Source organism: Mya arenaria, chromosome 16 (assembly GCF_026914265.1).
Source record: "Mya arenaria isolate MELC-2E11 chromosome 16, ASM2691426v1".
NCBI classification, from domain to species: Eukaryota; Metazoa; Mollusca; class Bivalvia; order Myida; family Myidae; genus Mya; species Mya arenaria.
The window spans coordinates 9,758,013-9,781,776 of record NC_069137.1 but is presented as its reverse complement, the minus strand read 5'-3'; the positions used below and the strand labels follow the sequence as shown (position 1 = coordinate 9,781,776).

At 33.5% G+C, this 23,764-nt stretch overlaps 1 protein-coding gene across 2 annotated transcripts; it reads left to right on the top strand.

Annotated features, from left to right (window-relative positions):
* Positions 1–612: 612 nt before the first annotated feature.
* LOC128221156 (uncharacterized) lies at positions 613–16,142 on the top strand. Of its 2 annotated transcripts, none has more exons than XM_052929615.1 (4): positions 613–1,299; positions 12,919–13,008; positions 13,195–13,446; positions 13,929–16,142. In XM_052929615.1, exons 2-4 carry the CDS (start codon positions 12,969–12,971, stop codon positions 13,997–13,999), a joined length of 363 nt encoding a protein of 120 aa, XP_052785575.1. In that variant the 5' UTR covers positions 613–1,299; positions 12,919–12,968; the 3' UTR covers positions 14,000–16,142. The 2 variants fall into 2 exon arrangements, with proteins under 2 accessions (XP_052785575.1, XP_052785576.1); XM_052929616.1 differs by having other exon boundaries at positions 615–1,299; positions 13,231–13,446.
* Positions 16,143–23,764: the final 7,622 nt, after the last annotated feature.

The window sequence follows — 23,764 nt, the reverse complement described above, 5'->3', positions numbered from 1 at the left end:
GTAAAGACGTCCGCCTCTAAACGAAGAGGTTGTTAGTTTAAGCCCCAGTAGCTCGAGAGTGGTCTTGTTAATATATAGACGTCTGCCTCTCAACAAGGAGGTTGATAGTTTGATCCCCAATGTGTTGAGAGTGGTTTTGTGATGTATACGTCCGCCTTTATATCAAGGTGTTGTTAGTTTGATCCCCAGTAGGGTGAGACTAGTCTAGTGATAGAGACGTCCGCCTCTATACCAAGAGGTTGTTAGTTTGATCTCTAGTAGGGTGCGAGTGGTCTTGTGATATAGGCGTCCACCTCTCAACCAAGAGGTTGTTAGTTTGATACGCAGTAGGACGAGAATGGTCTTGTGGTATAGACGTCTGCCTCCCAACCAAGAAGTTGTTAGTTTGATCACCCAGTAGGGTGAGAATTGTCTTGTGATATAGACGTCCGCCTCTATACCAAGGGGTTGTTAGTTTGATCCCCCAGTAGGGTGAGACTAGTCTTGTGATATAAACGTCCGCCTCTATACCAAGAAGTTGTTAGTTTGATCTCTAGTAGGGTGAGAGTGGTCTTGTGATATAGGCGTCCACCTCTCAACCAAGGGATTGTTAGTTTGATCTGCAGTAGGACGAGATTGGTCTTGTGGTATAGACGTCTGCCTCCCAACCAAGAAGTTGTTAGTTTGATCACCCAGTAGGGTGAGAGTGGTCTTGTGATATAGACGTCCGCCTCTCAACCAAGAGGTTGTCAGTCTGATTCCCAGTAATGTTAGAGTGGTCTTGTGATATATATGTCCGACTCTCAACCAAGTGTTTGTTATTTTGATCTGCAGAATGGTGGGAGTGGTCTTATGATACAGACGTCTGCCTCACAACTTAGTGGTTTTTAGTGATCAGCAGTAGGGTGAGAGTGGTTGTGTTATATTGACACCTGCCTTTCTACCAAGAGGTTGTGGGTTGGGGCCCTACTATAAATTGGTTGTGGTTCATTCACTTATGAACTATTAAAAAGGACACCAAACTGCTTCCTATCCACGAAACATCCTTGAGCGTGACTCCATCGCCTATGAGTTTTGTCACAATCAAGCTAAACTTAAGAAAGTTATTACCAGGTATATGTAAATAGTTTTATGTATTTGTTTCAGGGAAGCAATGTCATAAACAAGAAGAAGGTCATAAACTAGAAGACGAAAAGAATGGCAGCATATGGGGTCGGCTGGGAGGGCTTTTCGCAATACTGCTTTTTGGAATCGCGATTGGAATTGTGATTAGGTGCGTCATCTTGAAGAAAGATTGTTGCAATTCACGAAGACGTATATGTAAGTAACGCTGTTAATTTCTTAAATCAAGAGGTCAATGTGGTCAGATGTCCATAGTAAAAGTACGATTAATTTGATGCAGTAGGTTTCTAGTACTGAAAGAGGGGATCTATGATGAGAATTTTTTGTGCTTGTTGCCAAGTCAGAGACACCCATTTAAGGTTCATTTGTTCATTCTGTTGCTGAATCCCTCCTTAAGCACTGCACTCTACGCAATGAAATCTCTATTTTGATCATTTCAACCAAACTTGATTACCACTTCTATTAGCATAATATATCAAACAAGTTTGATAACCAGTCTTTTGTAACTGATGACCCTTTTATTGTCAACATGTAATGAAATTGACTTCCATTTCTTATCCCTCTCTTGACAATTATAATGCCTTTTTCCAAAACAAGGGTATATGTTAGTTGGACAGTCTGTCTTTTAATTAGTCAGTCGGTAGTCCAAGTACTTTTCAACACAATAACTCATGCACAGTTTGACGTAAGACAATAAAGATTTACTTGGTTGGTCTTGGTACATGACACAGGCTTTCAAACGGGCCCTTCTTTTCTTACTTATCCTTCTTTTCCTTACTTTTTAGCTCGACTATTCGAAGAATAAGGAGAGCTATCCTAGTCACCCGAGCGTCGGCGAAACAACTTACGTTAAAGTTTGCGTACCACCTCAAATATTTTCAAAGTCCATTGACATATGTACGGCTGCGAAACAGTGGCTCCGGCTCTTTTAGGAGCTGTATATAAAGAAGAGCCAATGACACTTCCGAGCTAGAGCAAAAGAACGGATATCATCGTAACACGTAAATATGGCTCGTTATTTTATCTAATTATCACAATTATGAGGGCTTATTTGAGAAATCGGGGAATGCAGTGCCATATAAATATGTTTAATCTTCACACGTATTACGGTTATTTTGTAAACTTATTATTTATGGAGTTATAAAACCGATTCTTCCATCAACCACATGCATGTTTACAAACCAAAATAGAATATTTTCAACAATTTTCAGCTGAATTTCACTCAAGAAGCTTACATTTAAGATAAAACCAGTATTATTAAGTGCTTTTATTTTGTCGGGAATAAAAATGACCGCCTGTTTACCGGAATAATCATGTTTATACTCTTTTTCTTGGTTGAGCTGGAGCAAAAATCCAGGGTGCTGGAGCCTAAGCGTGGAGGCTGGCCAATACGCTGTATAATAATGCACTCAAGTCGGCATATTTGGAATAGTTGAAGTTCTGTATTTATAACTAGTATTAAGATATTGTTGTATTTTTTTTAAAATATATAATTATATTTGATATGGAAATACCGGACTCACTACATCATAGAGACAGGTTATTGAAGAATATTTTTTGAAATATATACACAATTCAGATTAATTTGTAACTTTGGAGAGACGCTATAAGTTTTTAAGCAAAAGTGTATACATTCACAGAATTTGTTTAAGAGTGTTACATCCCTTGTTAAAATGAACTCAACGAGAATTTATCTGAAAGAAAAAAATACATCGACTTTTACCACAAAACAAAAAAAAAATACGTAGTTACCGGAAGTAACATTAGCGACATCGATTTTGGACAACCACTATCGATTGTCGCCGACATATCATTGTCAGCGACGATTTATCGATTGTACTCGATAATCGTTTCATCACTAGTTGATAATGATTTAAATGTTTCAGAAAATTGTATATGTTGCAAAAACACCATTGCAAGATGCGTTGCTTTAGGATTGGATTTACAAAATGACCCTCAAAAGAGTAACGAGACCGATCATATTTTCATTCTTGATCTGTCCTAGTATCCGCTCTACGGAGCTGTAATCTGCATATTATGTAGTATGCTAGAAGTAGCGGTCTAATATGTATTTATAATATATTATGTGGTTGTTTTAGTGTGAGTTACCTGCGTTTTTTCGCAATTACTCAATTATTTAAACATTAACGAGTTACAAAACGCAATATAAAAAGCAGAATATGCAAATAAACAAAATAAACGTGTACTGAATCAAAATATATACAAGTATTTATTTGTGTTACCATTTCAGCCGCAGCCGGAGAACAAGGCTATTAATAGAACCAGAGCTGTAGTAAGACAGCGCGATCGACTACACCTCTTTGCTTTAGAATTGAACAAAAGTGATGTAATATGTGCCTTTCAAAAGCAGTAAAAAAGTAAATTAATAAACAAATATGCCGCAATTTGACAAAACCGGGTTTCCAATAATTGAAAGATCTTCAGCCTCTGTTGTAAGATTCGGTTTTAACTGTGTTTTTTTCTATTTTAGTAATAGTGACTTTGAACTTGCACGTAGGGCCCAAATCACAACTTAATGGAGATCCTCTATAAACTCCTCATACATATGTGTGTTTATAAAACGTCAACCCTGACTTAAGTCATTCAGTACCCAACGTGTATCTATTTTAATTGAGAGTAAACTTCATCCTTAAGGGGCCCCTAACACAATCCAATGAAAGTTTTTCATGAACTCTTCTTATATTCCAGGTTTGGTCACAATATGTCAACCCTTACATTAGTTATTCACTACTTACCATTTTTCTATTTTTAGAAACAATGACCTTCACTTTGATCATTACTCTCAGGGTCCCAAACACAATCCCTTGAAAGGTCTCTTTAAATTCTTCTTATATACCAAATTTGGGTGCAATATGTCAACCCTAACTTTAATTATTCCCTACCGTCCATTTTTCTATTTATGGTTACAGTGACCCCAAACGCAATTTCATAAATGATTTTCATAAACACTTCCTACATACCAAGTTTGGTCACTATATGTCAAACCTAACTAAATTATTCGATACCATAGGTGAGTTTGATGCTGGCCTCCCGTCGGCCCGCAAAAACAATGACGCAGGTCAACCTAATAACCAATTTGTCCTCTGGTTGGAAATAATATAAAAATTTGCCTCTCATTTTCTTTTTAAAAACAACATGCCCATGGTTATATAAAATGGTTAACCTTAAATGATAATTGTAAACACTTAGTAGGCAATCCAGACAGCTTTGTGGTTAGTGCAGAAGGTTTCCATGACATCTGTTTTGTGAGGCATATCTGAGACATATATATGGTCCATGCCAGAGTGGTAGTCTGTAGTTTCACTGTGGTGCTGACAGGTCAATGGTGTGTGTGCCATTGTAAAAGCATGTGTGCGCGTGTGTGTATGTATGTAAAGTGACCAAATGTCATGAAAATTGAGAAAAAAATCAATATCCTGCAGGAAAAAACTGTAAGTTTTGCTATTTTTTTATTATACTGTGACTAAGATATCCTGGAAAAAAAGGTTAAAGTTTCATAAAAATTTGAGATTTTTTTTTATGACATTGGGAAAATATTTCCTAAGATTTGACCTAGTTTTTTATATGTGGTGACCCATATTCACAAATGTTTAAGACAACAAGTAGACAAATATTCTGAGCAAAAAAGATTTGACAAAAATTAATGAATTTATATGGCCGTGGAATTCTTTCTCCTAAGGCAGTAACTCTGTAATTTACTGAAATAGAATTGCGGTTTCTGTACACTGCACTCCCTCTCATTATGATCTATCACTGTTAGAAGTTTTATTAAATTCCATCCAATAGTTTTCAAGTTATGCTCGGGACAAGAAAAAAGTAACAAACGGCAATAACTCTGTAATTGGCTGAAAAAGAATTGCGTTCCTGAACATTACATCCCCTCTCCTTATGATCTATCACCGTATGAAGTTTTTTTAAATTCCATCTAATAGTTTTAAAAATTATGCTCCGGACAAGAAAAAGTAACAAAGGGCAGTTACTCTGTAATTAGCTGAAATAGAATTGCGGTTTCTATACACTGCACTCCCTCTCATTATGTTCTATCACTGTATGAAGTTTTATTAAATCCCATTGAATAGTTTTTTAGTTATGCTCCGGACAAGAAAAAAAAACAAAGGGCAAAGTATAGTTATGGTTCTTGTGGACTTCACTTCCTCTCATTGTGCTTTACCATTGTATGAAGTTTTAATAAATTCAATCTAGTAGTTTGCAAGTTAACGTCTGGAAAAAAATGACAGCAAAAAAAATAACAAAGGACAATAACTCAGTAATTAGTTTAGGTACAGTTATGATTCTTGAACACTGCACTTCCTCTCAGTGTGCTTTACCATTGTATGAAGTTCCAATGAATTCCATCCAGTATTTTTCAAGTTATACTCCGGACAAAAAAGTAACAAGGGGCAATAACTCAGTAATAAGCAAGAATAGAGTTATGGTTATTGTACACTTCACTTCATCTCACTGTGCTTTACCATTGTATTAAGTTCCAATGAATCCCATCCAGTACTTTTCAAGTTATACTCTGGACTAAAAAGTAACAAGGGGCAATAACTCAGTAATAAGCAAGAATAGAGTTATGGTTATTGTACACTTCACTTCCTCTCACTGTGCTTTACCATTGTATTAAGTTCCAATGAATCCCAATCAGTACTTTTCAAGTTAAACTCTGGACAAAAAAGTATTAATGGGCAATTACTCAGTAATAAGCAAGAATAGAGTTATAGTTATTGTACACTCCACTTCCTCTCATTATGCTCTATCATTGTATGAAGTCTGATTACCATTGGATAAAAACTCTTGGTTTTATTACATAAAATGATAACTTTAACGCAAAATTGTTAGCTATAATTTGTATTTTAATCAGGGTTAAAATGGAGTTAGGTAACCTAATTGCAAGTTGTTTGTCAATAAGTGTGCGCAGTTTTTGGTCATTTGAATGAAGGGCTAAGAAGTTATCAATAAAATCCCTTTAACCTGCCCTTAAACTTTAACATTTGTTCCTAAGTCAATCAGAGGCCATAATTAAAATAAAGGATAATATGGAGTTATGTTTCTTCATTGTGTAATTTGAATGAACGGTATTGGAGTTATTAGTAAAAATGTCAACCTTCCCTAAAGTTTTACCTAGACGCTGGGGCGAATAGTCCAGCTAAAAACAATGTCTCTCCATTTAATCAAACATAATATTGCATGTAATTGTCTTTAAATTATCATCTTCTTTAATTATTAAATAAACAGTAAAGTTTAATTATTTCCACAGCATACAAGATACCTTTCTTTCAGAAAAACTTGCACACAGCATAAATAAACACTGCAATCACTGCCATCAGGAGTGCACCAATCACGGTGCCTATGACAGCAATAGCCCACGCTGGCAATCCGTTGTCCTGCAATTCCAATCCCTTTGCTGGAAAATACGAAACATGTTTGTCAAATATCATGCTCCCTAAATTCTGCTTTGTCAGGAACGTTGACTACATTTCCAAGGAACTTGATGTAACACCTGTTTGGAGCAATAACTAATTCTGGTATTTTTGTTTTCTACAGAACTAAATCCATATATGAAGCATTGAATATGTGTCACAGAGTTATAAAACAGTTTAAATCATATTGCTAATTACTATATATTATTATGGTCGGGTAGTAATTCATAGTCTTTGAAATATTATTTACAGACATCTGCTGGACTTGTTCTCAATTACTGGACATACTGTATCTTCCATAATTAATTGAATGAAACTTGGTAAGCAGTTGTCCTACTAAGACCAAAGCATATACGATTAAGGTGTGAATTAGATTCTTATGAGTTCTGGTCTGAAGGTAAAGACAACAGAAGGTTACATTAGGGGCTGGTATGACTGAAAATTTGATAAGTATTTTTGTATGGTTGGGTTAATAATTATATGGGCGTGGTCTAAAGAGAAATTGTATGTTGTAGTGTAAGTGGTAGTCAGTTCTGATTAGGAGTTAAAAGAAAAGGTTAAGATACCTCTCAAAATAAAGTGAGTTTATAAATGAATAAAAGATGGAAAATGTATATGGTGTTACGTATAAATAAGTAAAAGATTAGGGACGAGAACCCACCTAATGACACATGCAATATGAGACTTATTTCATCTCCAACAACACTTTTGAAATAGTTCCCACTAACGGTTTTCCTCACAGAAATATTCGAACATTGGTAAAACCTAATAGGAACTCATATTTTTGTTCATTAAGATCAGAAAAATTTGTCATTTTATACAAAACAAAAATGTCCCAGAACATACTAAAACACATTTTTTTCTCTCAAATTCTGTAAGAATATAGATATTTTTTTATAAAAGGAATACATAGTAAAACATAGAGTAAAACAATAATGAAATGAAAAATTTTAAGTACATATGGTGAATAATTAACTGTTTAATAATTTATATATATATACATAACAATTATCGCAGCTTATCACTTTGACCAGTACGTTACAACTTACTCAAATTAAGGAACAAGACATATACAACATCAAATGATTGCCATATGTATTGCTAAATTATCATGCCACAATTTTATCAACAAATTACCAAATGATACTCAGCAACACTAACTGCAATTTTTTTATTTCTCACAAAAAATAGAATATTCTTAGATTATTCTTTGAGTCTCTCAGTTTTGTTGCAATTTGCAATTGTATTTATAATAATTCTGGGGGTTTAAAAGGTCAAAAAGGTTAAGAGAAGCCATTTGGATATAAATATATATATACAATGTTTACCTCACTTAAACATAATGCGACGTTTATTTTTTGCTACGGACAAGAAAGTTACAAAAAGCTATTACTCTGTAATTAGCGAAATAGTGTTGGTTCTTGCTTACTGCATTTCTCTTTGTGAATTGTGTATGAGTTTCAATAAATTTAATCCAAAGATTTTCAAGTTATGCTGCGGAAATAGAAAAAAGTAACAGGGCAATATCTGTTTAATTAGCAACAAGAAGGCCATGATGATAGGCATTAAAAAAGTAAACCAATATTTAGTGTAATCGATACATGAATTAAATTCTGTGAATTAATGGGTTTGGCCAGATTGAACTCATTTCTGTTTAGGTCATAATTTCTCTCCAGCTAATAGGTGATCAAAATGCCATGGCGTTTTTTTATATTAAATACGAGCTTCATTTTCGTTACCAGCACGTGTCCATGTGATATTATGAAAATAGATGGAACAGTGTTTGGGAATGCCCGAATACATTAATAATAAGTATCAATGAACCTGCTATTGATTGACAAGCTCCTTTTTGTGACGATATCCAGGAAATTATTTCATTATTGTCATATTGTCACATGAGGTATCCCATGAAGTCATTCAACTTTTAAGGGAAATTCAGAAACTCTTTCTGAATAGTCAAATGCAATTGAGGTCAATTGGGAAGTATGAAACCCTTATCCGGATCTTAGATAAAAAGGTTTTGAGACAGTCAGTTGATCTTTGTCTTGGATCATTTTCTGTTAATGTTGCGGGTGTTTCCTGTGACTGAATTAAAAATTCGCACGATACATATGGTGAACATATGGTTACCTCAAAATGTTTAAAGTACAATATGTAAAACCTTAAGCCTAAAGAAAACAAATACATTGTTCACGAATTCACGATTATTTTAAAACTTATTGAAACATTTTCTTTAAAAAACGAATTCATACCTTTAAGATGTAGCCATACTGAAGAAGAATTCCTGCAGATCATTACTGGCCTACCATTGACCTTGACGATATGAATGTCACTACCATTAAATGAAAATGATTTAAATTATAAGGTAGTTGTAATATTGATACAATAATTTTGCACGTCATTTGAATAATGCACTTTCATTACCATGTCATTTGAATGACGTCAAATTTAGTATTCAAAATGCGCAATACATGATCTCACTTGTAAACACGTAACTTACGCAAATTAAGTGATATCATCATGAAAACTTCAGAATATTTTTCTGAAATTACTTGGCATTCAAATACCTTAAAACATTGTAATAGCAAAAATATGTCTGAAAGCCCAAAATCGCGCGACGCCGCTCATTTATCAGTACCGTTGAAGCATTCTTCAAGTCATATATCGTTAATTGAAAAGTTTCATTTTCCAACAGAGATGCTGCATACAATTTTGTATCATTCTTGGAGTAGAGTTCAGCGTTTTTGTGTACAAGACCGTAGTTGGCAATCAATTTTTCGTCCACAAAAGCATCCATGAGTTGATTTATTTTTCCAGTTTTCCATGTAATATTTACTCCACTCTTGGCCACTGTCGCAAAACAGGTACCGTCGTCAGCATCAGTATTGGCAGCCACCTTTTCGATGGCTTTACCTGAATCAATGCAATATTGTTACAGGTGCATTGTATGTTAGAAAACATGATTACTGAAATTTTTATATAGGATATTACTAGGGATGTAAACGAATATTCGAATATTCGATCGAACGTTTGGTATTCGAATATCAAAATCAGTATTCGAATGTTTAATGTTTTTTGATTGATATTTTTTAAACCTTTTGCCTTCAACTCCGTTGTTGCATGAAATAGCTTGTCTTGTTTTTACAACGATTGATCACTAATGCCAGAGGCTGATGACACTATACATGCGCCATTTGTTAATTAGCGACATTAAATTTCGTTGGGACTATAAACAGTACCCGTAAATTTACGAAAATTGGCTATAAGACAAGTGACACTAAACAAGTTTTAATTATTTTCGGTAAATATTAATGGCCATGCCAATAAAGGATAAACGTAATCAGCCACCAAAGTGGCGTCATGGCTGCCAATAAGGCTGTTCAATATTGCCGTAATGATATGAATTACATGTGCTAGTTATGTGCTCTTAATTCTATTTTCCACGTTTCAATATAACGTCCGCGCTTTGTAATGTTACTGTTTGGAAAAGCGTTTATTGACATTGTTGTACATTACATGACTAAAATATTCAGGGTTAATTTCATTTTATTATTTCACTAATTCCCGAGAAGGTTTGATTTTTCCATAGTTATATCTAGTAAAGATCAATCCCAGAACAAGGCTGGGCATCCTCCAGAACGACCATCCGCTGGTGCATCACGACATGTTCAAAATTTATTGTTTTTTGTTGGATTTTTTTTCTGTAAATGGGGAATTTCAAAGTCTATTTTTGGGGAAATCAGCGTCCGTCGCATGTACCGATTATTACAATGGCCCCGGCTATTACTGTAGCGAATAAAAACAGTAGTTTACTACCTTTCTTAAATATTCATTTGGGTTATCGAATATTCGATCAAAACAATTACAGAATATTCAAATATCAATTTTGCCATTGGTTTGCATCCCTAATATTTACATATAAAGGTTTTCAGTGGGACTCCATTTACTTTATCTCGTGATAATTTGTTGATAGCCAGCCATATTTTGATTTTTGGGAAAGGAAAATACAGCAATTACAAATTTTCCATATTGATGTTCGACAAATACTTTATTCATTCATTTATTCATTCATTGAAAAGTTTGTTCATTTGTTTGTTAGTTCTTTTGGTTGACCAATATTTTATACATTCATTCGTTCGTTCGTCCGTCCATCTATTCACTCATTCATCCATCGGCAGAAACTACAACAACTGCACAAACTTCACCACCTAAAAGTTACATAACCATTTAAGATTGTTGCAATAGCTCACGAGAATTCAAGTTTTAGAATTCATTAAATGAGCAGAGCGTTTATTGTTGTTAAAAAATAAATTCCGATTTAAAAAAAATATATATCTGAAATAGTACACAAAAAGTTATTATGCTTACCTGCCTTTCTTTATATTGTATTAATGTATCCGATGTACACAAGTATTAGCCATAACATTGACACATTGGTTAAAATAATGTATATTGATTCATGTTACCCATATCATATTGTTATTATTCAAAGTGGAATTGCCTACTCAAATTTAAAGTTAATGACAGACCTAAATAGTTTTCAAAGTTTCAAGGCTACACAGGAGTGTTCATTTTATTGTCTCTGTGTAATTTCATCTTGCTAAATAAGGGTTTGAGACTAGATGCTCTCTATTGGCAAATACATTATTTCCATAAAACAGGCATAAAATTGTCAAGACGACCTAGTATGAGGCCGATATGTACCAGTTGATATGATAAGAAGAATTTGCTCTCGCCGTCTCTGCTGAGTTTACCCGTTTACTTGGAGTTACATTGTGGTCAAACCCAGTTTATTTCGAATTGGAAAAAAAGAACGCAAAAATACGAAAGACATAAATGTCCTAAGCCATTCAATACATCAATAAGTAAGATTCAAATTGAATTCTTTGTACACAATGATATCGATTTGATGTAAGTGTACAATTTTCATTTTTCCATCATATATCATCTGGTGGCTAGATAACGAATATCGCACATTAAAAGGGTTAAATATAACTAGGTTGCTGCATTATTATGTTTAACTGATTTGAATTATTTAACTGATTAGAATTTAATGATCCAAAAGAAGAGCATATGATTTGTGTACTGGTAAATAAATTTAAGCCTTCATAAATGTTTTTTATAAAATTAATATCAACGTTGCCACATACCGCTTATATATTTTTATGTGTACAGATTCATATGTTTTTAGGTTTTATTTTGATAACCAAAGGTAACTTTAAATATAATCCCAGCAAACATGACCACTGTAAATACAGGGGATCCCGGCATAATGCAACCGTTACTGGTTTGGTTTGTAATTAACTAAATTACTTTTTTGTTGAAAGTTTTATGAAATGAAGATGTTCGAATTAAATGTTAAATTTAACAGGTTCACAAACAATTATTATGTATTGACATGGATTGAATATTAAGATAACTTAAATGGTCCAGTGTGCATCATTTTGCAGTATAATGTGCAATTATTAAGTATGTGTTGTGTTGTAATGTTTTTTTTTTTCGTTTATTTGTTAAAAGACAGAAATGGGTTATGGAATTTACTTTCTGTTGCAAAAAGCATGTCTATAGCATCACACGTACTGATTCCAGGTTTAACCATTTAAATGCTCGTGATACTATGTATAAATAATGTATTCCTTACTGATATTATGAACCTTCGATTATTGTCCGATAGTAAATCGAATTGCTTGGTCTGATTCGATTCGATTCGATTATCAATATGTCACGTAATGCCACCGTTCACTTAACTTTCGTGATAGTTCGTTCAGTAACCAACCAACAACTGTTCAAGTGTTCTAAGTCTTTATTGTTCACCGTTCTTTCTAAGTATAATACTAAGTTCTTAATACAGCATGATATTTAAGGTAATCTCGCATCCCAACTGCCGTCCGTTAAGGACCCAAGGCCGCGTTCCTTGCCTTGCCTAACCCAACTCTCTTAACATTAAAACATGCGTTCATATATACTACTTTTTTCGTCTGGTTAGTGACAGGTGTGCATATTTAATTTCTTGATATATACAAAATGAACGTATTCTACAGTCATGAACTGTCAAACTAATTGGTCTAATAGCCAGCGGCTATCACGACTGTCACCAGCTAAGTACATCTACATTTAATAATTATGATGAAGTATTTGCTTTCTGTTATAAATAAACTTTGAATTCTACTATTGATTTTTGTTATTACTTTAAAGTGTTTCATACGTAACTTTTATGTTACGTGACACTTTAAAGTGTTTATACGTAACTACGTTACGCGACAAATAGCAAATGGAGTCCGATTTTTAAACACTAGTATCAACTCTTGTAAGTAACCAATGAATATGCTGTAGTAAATCATTAACATATCATTGATAAGTGTATTTTTTCCAGCTTCCCCTCCTGCACAAGACGATGATCAACAAGCTAGCATTCGTCTGACCATGTTAAATAAAGAAGATGAAACAGTTCCAAAAACCAACGGTAAAATAAAATAAGTATATCAACGTTTAATCTTTTTAGGAAAATTCACTTTAAAAGCTTTAATAACTTGTGCCAAAGTAAGTTTTAGCAAATTTGTTGACAAAAAAAAAGGAAATAAGTAGTTTTACTATATGATAAAAACTGGCTGGTATCGTCAATGTTGATTTAGCATACAATAATTCACAGGTTTAGTTATATCCAATGTTAACGCTCCTAACGCAGTTGAAGTTTTATCCAATGGTACCGCTCTCGTCAAAGTTGAAGATGTATCAGATGGTAACGCTCTCGGCGAAGTGGAAGACGTATCAGATGGTAACGCTCACAGCGAAGTTGAAGATGTATCAGATGGTAACGCTCTCGGCAAAGTAGAAGATGTATCAGATGATAACGCTCACAGCGCATGTGTAGATGAACTCAATGGTGATGCTGACAGCGCAGGTAAGTTGTATTCAATGGTTACGCTCACAGCGCATGTGAGGTTGTACCCAATGGTAACACATACACTGAAGTTGAAGTTGTGGACTCGTCATCCACATCTGGATGGCATAGTGCACATTGCGCAATCCATATCATATTTAGATATAAAAAGTAGTCTCCATGTACGGTTTCTTCATTCAGCTTTATTTTGTTAAATAATTTATCCTTCAACAACAAATGAACAGCAAAAGTATTCAAAGACAACTATTGATGGAATAGGGTCAAACTTGCAAGTTTGATGCCCCAAATAGGTGAGGAAAGTATCACTGTTTATAAATAAATGTTAGCCAAATAATGCTGTTATACATATTACTTATTCGACGTTTCCTTCTTCAGATCCTGATGAAACACATTGAATCATTTTGTATATATAAACACTTAACTCCGATAAAACCAGAATGTGGTGCTCTTCATTTCTTATGTTGTTTCTTCGATTGTTTCAGAAGCTCAGACTGTATGTGTGAAAGATCGTATTGATCATATTGAGAAACACATTCTTTGTCCCGGTGGGTGAATCCAGCGTGTAGCATCCAAGCTGTACCAACGATTGGGTCTAAGAACCAATTTATCGAAAGAAATAAGAAACGTTCATGTTACAAGCGTGGTTTATGTAGTTTGTATAAAAAACAACTTACTTAATGTTGCCATCATGTGTTTAACTCAACTATTCGAAGAAAATAGACATCTACACTATGCACCCTAGCATCAGTATTTCACCTTTGTTTTGCATGTTAAAACGTTAGAAGTAGATTTATCAACAAAAAACATCATGTGTGAAATTGAAACTTTAGACATGTCTGCTCAACTATCTACTTAATATATCAGTTAGATACTTCTTGCATAATTACAATGTAAATACTGGCCCATTATTTTGTTTTCACTATTCTGATAACAATGATATGTTTTGCAACTAATAGCAGCAAACTTATATTGTTTGACATACGATTGATTAATTTTTCTTCAAAGTTAATAAAAGTACTAGGCACTAGGTACTTGACACCAGGTTTTGATACTTATTACTTACCAAGACCTAATTGTTGGTGTTTTCTTCGGTAATATATTTCCAATTGAGTTCCTTTAACGCAAACACTGTTGAATTGGTAGTTTGTCATAATTGCTTTATTTTGATAATGTCTATGTGCTGTACGTTAAGTGGTATCAGTAAGAATTATGATAAGAAATTGATTCAAATGTACATGTTATTATGGTATCTGAATACGCATCTTTCCAAAATTACTTGTTATTTTCAAAATGTCTTTCGTATTTGTATAAAAGTTTTAGAAAAGTATTATTGGTCAAGATCTTTCTATGCAACATTTGCAAATAATGTAGATGTACATTTTTTTTTAACAAATGCATACATTATACCTTTATATGTAAGTAAACACATACTATATCAACATTATGTAAGATCTTGATGAGTTGCCTTTTAATACAAATAATACTTAAATGAATTTTGATCAAGTTATAAAAGCATTTGGTTTAATATATAGAATGGGGAACTAATTTCACATTATGAAGACAAGTAGTGTAAATGTTTCACTCATGAAATAAACAGTTTGATGCATATTCAATGCTTTATCAAAAGCATTATGCGTGAATGTATGCGTGTTTACATCATTAATTGAGTAGTTTACTTTCCAATGGTCATTGTAGAGCATGAACAAATATTCACTGTTTTATCAAATGTAGTAAATGCATACATAAAACAGTCTGTCATTACTTAAGCAGTATTCTTTCTCAACTGAATTGTTTATTTCTTTGTCTTTGTCTTGTCGTTTTAGTATTGGATAGTTAATGTTTAGTTATATTCTGTGCATGTTTATTTATTACTACATCCAATGTAAACTATTAGGTTTGGTCAAAAATAGCTACAATGTTTGTGCAATGGGCAATTCTTAACCGAAAATGGTTATTTACCAAGCGGAATCATTTAGATGTGCAAACAAACGAAAAAAAAAATGTTAACAGTGTTGTTTTAGGCTGCCCTGGTAAACTATGGCAGTTCTCTATTTACAAACTGTACAGATTTCATTAAAAAGCTGGCATTTTTGAGTAGTTTACTTTGCCGTGCTCATTGTATAGCATGAACTAATATTGTTGGTATCAAGTGTTGAAGAATGCATGTTTACATAAAAAGTATGATATTAATTAAGCAGTTTCCTTCCTCATAATCAGAGCTTACTTTTTGTCTCTTTGCTGTGCCATTTTAGCCTTTGTTAGTCAAGTTTGAGTTTCATCATGTACATGTTTATTTATAACTGCAGCAAATGTTTATCACAGGTTAATTATAAGGTTTGGTCAAAGTAAGCTTGAGTGTGTGTGTGTGTTCAATGTTTGTTTGTTCATTTATTTCCAAAATGTCTATTTACCAATGAAAAGTATTTAGATGTACAAACTAGCAAAAAGATAACACTAATGTATTCTGTGGCATTCTCATATTTACATAATGTTAGGATTTCAATAGTGCTGGCATTATTAAACAACCTTTGTAATTATGGTTAAGCGTAAAGGTTTACTTCTTATCAATGTCCATTGTTTCTTTGGAAGTGGACGGTTTAAAAAGCATTTTCCTTCCATAAATGTTCAGTTATAAATATATTTATGTATAGTGTGGCATTCCTAAAGTGACATACTGCATATATATATATATATATATATATATATATATATATATATATATATATATATATATATATATATATATATATATATATATATATATATATGACGTATTTTGAACAGTATGTTAAAATATTAATTATGAATATTCAATTTAGAGCTTGAAGCAAAATTTCACTGTTTTATTTATGATATTGTGTGAGAATGAATCCATGTTCACATAATAATGCCTGTGAAAAGTTTTGTCGTTTTCTTATTCCTGTCATTTTAGAGCATGGAACAAATATTCACTGATTTAGCAAAGGTATGTGTGGATGAATGCATGTTTACACAAAACGGCTGGCATTATTTAAGCAGTTGTTCTTCTCATGTTCGATGTTTACATATTGTCTCTGTGCCTGCAGCCAATGAGAAACACTGGTTAATTCTAAAGTTTTGTCAATGTTGGCTTTACTGTTTGTTCATTTATTCGCAGTATTTATCACAAAATGGCTATGTACCAATCAAAATCATTTAGATGTGCAAACTAACGAAAATATGACATGTGGATTGCTTATTGATCAGTGTTTCATACAATTGGCTGCCGATGTTTACTGTGGCATACCTTTATTTACAGAATATATTATATGTCAATAGTAATAGCATTATTATACAGTCTTTGTAATTATGGCACAGCTGTAACTGTTCTTCTTTTAGATGTTCATTGTTTCTTTGAAATTGGAAAGATTAAAAAGCATTTTTGTTCCATTTATGTTCAGTTAACATTGACATATTTTGTTCATAACTGAAATGCATAAAAATTGTGCGTGTGATTGTTAATGTAGTAAAAATTGCTATGAGTGTTTTAAACTGAAAACTGTCTAAATCTGAATGTACAATTCTCATTACTTGTCCAAATTGAAGTCATCTCTGAATATCTGAAATAAACTTATTTTGCCAGCCATGTTGGTATTGCTGTTTATTATTCCAATGGTTTAGCAGGGTTTAAGATCTGGAGGAAAATCACCATGTTTAGCATAGAGAGTTGTTCCGGGCAACGAATAGGGCCAAATGTCATACATATGCATTGTGGCATGGTAACTTCAAGAGATCTCGTAGGACAGCGCGCTCGACTTCTTTCTATTTCAAACAAGTATTGTCTTAGAAATGAATACAATAATGATGTAGCTTGTCCTTGTCAAAAGCCATTTAAAGATTCAAATTAAAAAGGAAACACGAAACGCCACGATGTTACCAACCAGGTTTCCAATGTTTGAGATATCTTCAGGCTTTGTTGTGGGATTCAGTTACAACTGCATTTTATTATTTTGGATAACAGTGACAATCACATGTAAGTCACCAAAAATTCATCCCACATATTATGTTTGGTCACAGTATGTCAACCCTATCAAAAGTTATTTAACTACCAAACAATTATCTTTTTTTAGTAACAGTAACCTTGACCAAAAGGGTGACAAACACAATCCCATGAAAAGTCTCCATGAATTCTTCCTATTGACCAATTTGGTGACAATATATAAACCCTTACTTAGATTACTCAGTACAAATTATTTTTCTTTTTATAGTAGCAGTGACCTTGACATGACCATCTCTTTTTAATCAACGAAACACAATCACATAAAAAAGGTCTCGAAAAACTTTCCTTAAACTTACATGTACCAAGTTTTGTCACTTTATGTCTAACCTGGCTAAATTATTCGATATCTAAGTGAGTTTGACGACGCCCTCCCACCGGCCAGCCCGAACAACTATGCAAGTCATTCTAAAACCTAGGTTTTGTGAACACCTGGTTAAAATATAAAAATGTGCCAGTCAAAAGAAAACAGTTAGAACAAGAGTCAATCAAGGGTCATAATTTGTATTTAGGATTAAGATGAAGTTATGTAACCTATATAGAAAAAGTCGTCAATATTTGTGCGAAGTACTTAGTCAATTAAATGAAGGGTATAGAAGTTAGCAATAAAAATCCCTACTTGCCCTAGAACTTCAACCTGATTTAAAACTTTAACCTAAGTCAATCAGGGGCCATGATTTGTATTAAGGTTATAATATAGAGTAATGTGAATTCATTGGGGGATATTCCTGAAAACTGTTTGAAGTTTTAGATGAATTGAATGGATGGTATTGGAGTTATAAGTGAAAATGCCAACCTGCCCAAAACAACTAGACACCGACACCGACGCTGAGGTGAGTGGTAAGTCATCCTTATGCTTTGAATAGTCGCGCTCAACGCCACTTAAAACGCACACAAAAATAGAGGATATTTAGAACAACTCATGTACGCGTACCTATCCGGGAAGCAATGTATCTGTATGCGGATATCCCTTTACACATGGACTTTTAGACTCGTGGATATACGCATGACTTGCTTTCCTTGAACTATCGTACATGTCATCCTAACCTTGTATATCGTACCCATTCATGGATAACGTAGTGCACATGTAACCTTAAAAAGTCATATTGCGCTAACTTTAGCGTTGAAAGGGTTTTTGTGCGACAAGCGTGATTTTACTTTTTATAATTCTGTTCACAGGCAAACACATTCCAATTCCAAAACATCTTTTGAGTGTGCTAAAATTGCCTGTCATTACCTAAGAATAGGAAATGTAAATTGAGGTTTTTCTATAACAAGAGCCGTCGTAAGATAGCGCGCTCGACTACGCCGCTTTGTCTTAGAATACAATAACGATGTAATAATACCAAGTTTGGTCTCTTTATGTCAAACCTAACTAAAATTATTCAATACATAAGGTGACTTTGATGCTGCCCTTCCACCAGCCCGCCCAAACAATTCAACAACTCATTCAAATAACTTGATTAACCATTATGAAAATGTGGTTAAGAATATATACAAATATGCCTTTCAAAGAAAATCAAAAAAAATAATAATTCAAGGGCCATAAATTGTAATTACGCTTAAACAGAGTAATGTTTCTTGTTGTATGATGGTTGCAAATAATTTTGAATTTTATTAAGTGCATTTAATGAACGGTATAGAAGTTTTTCATTAAAATCCCAACTTGCCCTTAACTTCTACTTGCCTAAAACTTTAATCTAAGTTTATCAGGGGCCATAACTTGTATTAAGGATATGGAGTTATGTAACCTCATTGGGTAATGGTCCTGAACAACTGTGTGAAGTATTAAGTCAATTGAATGAAGGTATAGAAGTTATTAAACAATATCTCAACCTGCCCTAAAACTTTAACCTAAGTTCCATAGTCAATCAGGGGCCATAATTTGTATAAAAGATAATATGGAGTTATCTAACCTCATTATGTGATGGCTCTGAACATCTGTGTGAAGTATTAAGTCAATTGAATGTAGTGTATTGGAAAACTTTAACCTGCCCTAAAACTTTAACCTAAGTCAATCAGGGGCCATAACTTGTATTTAGGATAATATGGAGTTATGTAACCTCATTGTGTGATGGTCCTGAACAACTGTGTGAAGTATTAAGTCAATTGAACAATGGATATAGAAGTTATTAATATATATTCCAACTTGCCCTAAAACTTTAACCTGAGTTCCATAGTCAATCAGGGGCCATAATCTGTGTAAAGAATGCTATGGAGTTATCTAACCTCATCATGTGATGGCCCTGAACAACTGCGTGAAATATTCAGTCAATTGAATGTAGGGTATTGGACTTATAAGTGAAAATCCCAACTTGCTCTAAAACTTAAACTGGACGCCGACGCCGACGCTGGGGCGAGTAGTATAGCTCACCTATTATTCGTATAGTCGAGCTAAAAATAGCTTGTTTCAAAGCATTTACGAATTAACCTACACGTTCTGGAGTGTATAAGCATTGCTGTCACCTCGCAAGCTTATTGCTAGTGTAAAGTTAATGAAAATGAAATCCGTTATTCGCTGAGGTCGATTTTAATATCTGCATTAGGTAAAGTATTACAAAGTCTTCTAGTCAACAAATATCCATTACCTGCGTACTTATCTTTAATTGTCTATTCTTGATTTCTCACCAAGATTCATTTACGATTTTTCGACTTGCTTTCAATTTCTCATTAACGTTGCAATCTAGTAAATGTGTTTATATAAAGTAGTGTTTTGCACCATGTTAAACCGCATAACACCATTCTTCAAACTTCGAAACCCTGGCGCATTTTTTTTCCCAAATGTCATGTCAAAAAGTAGATGTGAGGATTTCTGAATTCTATTTTCGTAAATAAAGTATATAGGTCTGCATTTTACAGCCTCACAATGAATTGTCGATAACCATCGATCGGTTTTTATTGTTCAATTATATCTTTTGTTGAGTTAATGGTTCAACCGCACGTTTGTTATTCATACAACTGCAGTATATAAGAAAAGTTAAGATGTCGATAGGATATTAATTATCTAGAATCGTTTGTTTGTATTAAATGTTTGAGTTGGGTTGTTTTCACATAAGTATTCGCTTTGAACCACATTTTCTAACGTTAAACATTTATCACGTCATATGCTGATTAAACAACATGTTTGAACGTGCTTTTTGTTTTGGTCCAGTTAACGTCCCATTTCGCAGTTTCTTTCACTGATTTTAAAGAAAACAGCTGCACATTTAAACAAGCGTACTTTATGTGATAGTTACTGAACCTACAACTCGTGTTATTAAACTTATACACGTTCGTTAAACATAAACGGTCTCATACCATAGCCTGTACAATAAAAACAATATCATTGTATAAAAGAAAGGAAACTCCAATAACTTTGAAAGTTATTTATAAAAAGCGTACATTGAAACAAACAAATTGCTTCCCTCATGTTTAGTTAATATTAACACAAAAATGTATACGCAAGAAAACATAACATAACTTGATCAGAAAACTTGTTACAGATAATACCAGATATAGTCATTTGTAGTCAAAGATTGGGACTATGAAAATGCACTATTAAAATAGTCCTCTGTAAATTACAAAATCATCTGTTGTGCGAAATAAATGTAGTATATTGACTGATTGATTGTTCAATCGATTGATTGAAGGAGTGAGTGCATTATTCATCTGTTCCATCCTTTGGACTATGTGGATTTTATTCTTGGTTTTCCTTCATTCTTGATTGATGATTTATTTTATACATAATATATAATATGTTATATGTCAGAACACATAGTTCTACTACAACTATGGAACCAAACAATATGAAATTATCGAGAAACTCACGTTATATATATATATATATAAACGTATCCATCTAACATCATTAACAGTACCAACTTAACTTTAAATACTATGACACTTATAGTATAAATGCGAACCATTCAATATCAACTGACGACCTGCTTGTATAAAATGGTCAAGTTTACCTCGACAAACAACGCCGATAATGCAGTTCTAAATGAGCAAAACTAGACTATTAGGGCCGAATTCAGAACAGCCACTCTCATTCACACTCAATGAGTAAATCCTCTGTAATCACTTAACTGTTAAGATATTTTCGAGTGAAAGGTATATCGGTATTCACAGGTGGGAGAGAGACTCAAGTGTTTTGAGTGAGGGGGTCATTTGCGTGTGTTTAGCTAGGCCACCTGAACCGCCCTCGAGGATTGGTTGTACGAAATGAATGAGTGTGAGGGTTAAATGTACATGTCAAGTAGAATAGCTGGAATGTATCAGATATTTGGAACAAATCAGTGACAACCTCGTTCCCAGACAATATCCGGGATAATCCATTGAAGTAGATGTACATGTACTGCAATAACGTGGACTTCTCTATATATATTTTTTTTCAAAAGGGCGCACCAATTACATATTTGTTTTATTTCGTGCTTGTCCAGCAAACTTGTTGGTTGCAATTCATCTCTGACTGCAATAATAGGCAGCTTTATGTACGTGCTAGCGGCCTAGCGGCGTGACGGTTGCGGCCTTGCGACCTAGCGGCGTGTAGTTGGCGGCCTAGTGGCCTAAATGTGTTCTCTATTTCAATGCAATTGTTCTTGCGTTTTCTTTGAAAACAACGATACATTAACATAACTCATTTAAATGTGAATTTCCTTCTAAAACAATGCAAAATTCACCACTCTGAACTGATTATTTTCATTTTTTCAAAAGTCGATCAAGCAGTTTAGCGATCTAGCGACGTAAAGTTGATCAACATCATTTACCGAAAATTAGCAATTTCACAAAAACTCAACCAAGCAGCCTAAAAAAATGAGGAAAACACTAATATTCGCTAAAGGCTGTTGATCTGTAAATGGTCACATTTAATAAATGATTGTTTTAGGGAAAAGAAACGCATATAAAATGTTTAGAAATAGGAAATTAATTTAAGCCGCGCGTTGCCCTAGGCCGTTAGGCCGTTTTCTTCACGCCGCTAGCCAGATATGCCGATAGGCCGGTAACTTCACGCCGCTAGCCCGATATGCCGAAAGGCCGGTAACTTCACGCCGCTAGCCCGATATGCCGAAAGGCCGGTAACTTCACGCCGCTAGCCCGATATGCCGAAAGGCCGGTAACTTCACGCCGCTAGCCCGATATGCCGATAGGCCGGTAACTTCACGTACAAGCCAGCTTTGAGGTTTCACACAACATGTTCATTTCAGAGTTTAGTCAGAGATTTGATATGTATTTCCCAGCCTACAGTAAGTTGAATTATTATTATTATTTTAATAATAATAATAATAATTATTATATTATTATTATTATTATTATTATTATTATTATTATTATTATTATTATTTATTTATTTATTTATTTATTTATTTATTTATTTATTTATTTATTTATTATTTATTTATTTATTTATTTATTTATTTATTTATTTATTTATTTATTTATTTATTATTTATTTATTTATTTATTTATTTATTTATACCAGTAAGATGAGCTATTTATTTATTTATTTATTTATTTATTCATTTATTTATTTATTTATTTATTTATTTATTTATTTATTTATTTATTTATTTATTTATTTATTTATTTATTTATTTATACCAGTAAGATGAGCTAATGATAACCCTTACACTTAACCCAATGCAGAAGGTATTGGCGGCTTAGCGTTAAAGTTGCACTCTCAAATATTTACTGTTTTTACAACTTCTTTTTTTGTTGTCTTGGAATGAGCAAATATATGCGTTAACATCTGCAAACCAGTGGTAAAAGACTGCTGACAAATGATCAGATCGCAGAGTTCCATATTAACGTTCAAAAATGAATGTTTTATGGCTAAAAACGTTACTGACGGTTTAAGAAAACTGCATGAAACATCAATTTTTGAACTTAAATATAAAAATCTGCAATCTAGCCTTATATGACTGGTTTACATGCATTTTAGCATAAATTGGCTCGTTCCAAGACAAAAAAGTTGTCAAAACGTTCAGTCTGTCAGAGTGCAGCTTTAAGTATTCAGCTTGTAACAAGAAGTCAAGTTTTCAAAATAATCGAAGTTTTTTTGTGTGTGTTTTTTTATTCCAGAAAGAAGTGGACAAAGGTGCTGAGTCTGTTCACATAAGGATGACTTCGACACTATGCTGAGCTGAAGGACATTGAAAGGGTCGTTAAATGGAGTTGCTTTGTAAGTTGAAAAAAGAAGTGGTTATCATTCTTTATATATTTATTTTTTATGAAATTGAGCTGATGTTCAGCTTTATTGCATTGAAGGCAAGTGAAATCAAGATCAGTCTGAAATTGTTTTGATGTGTATATAAATTAAGATTG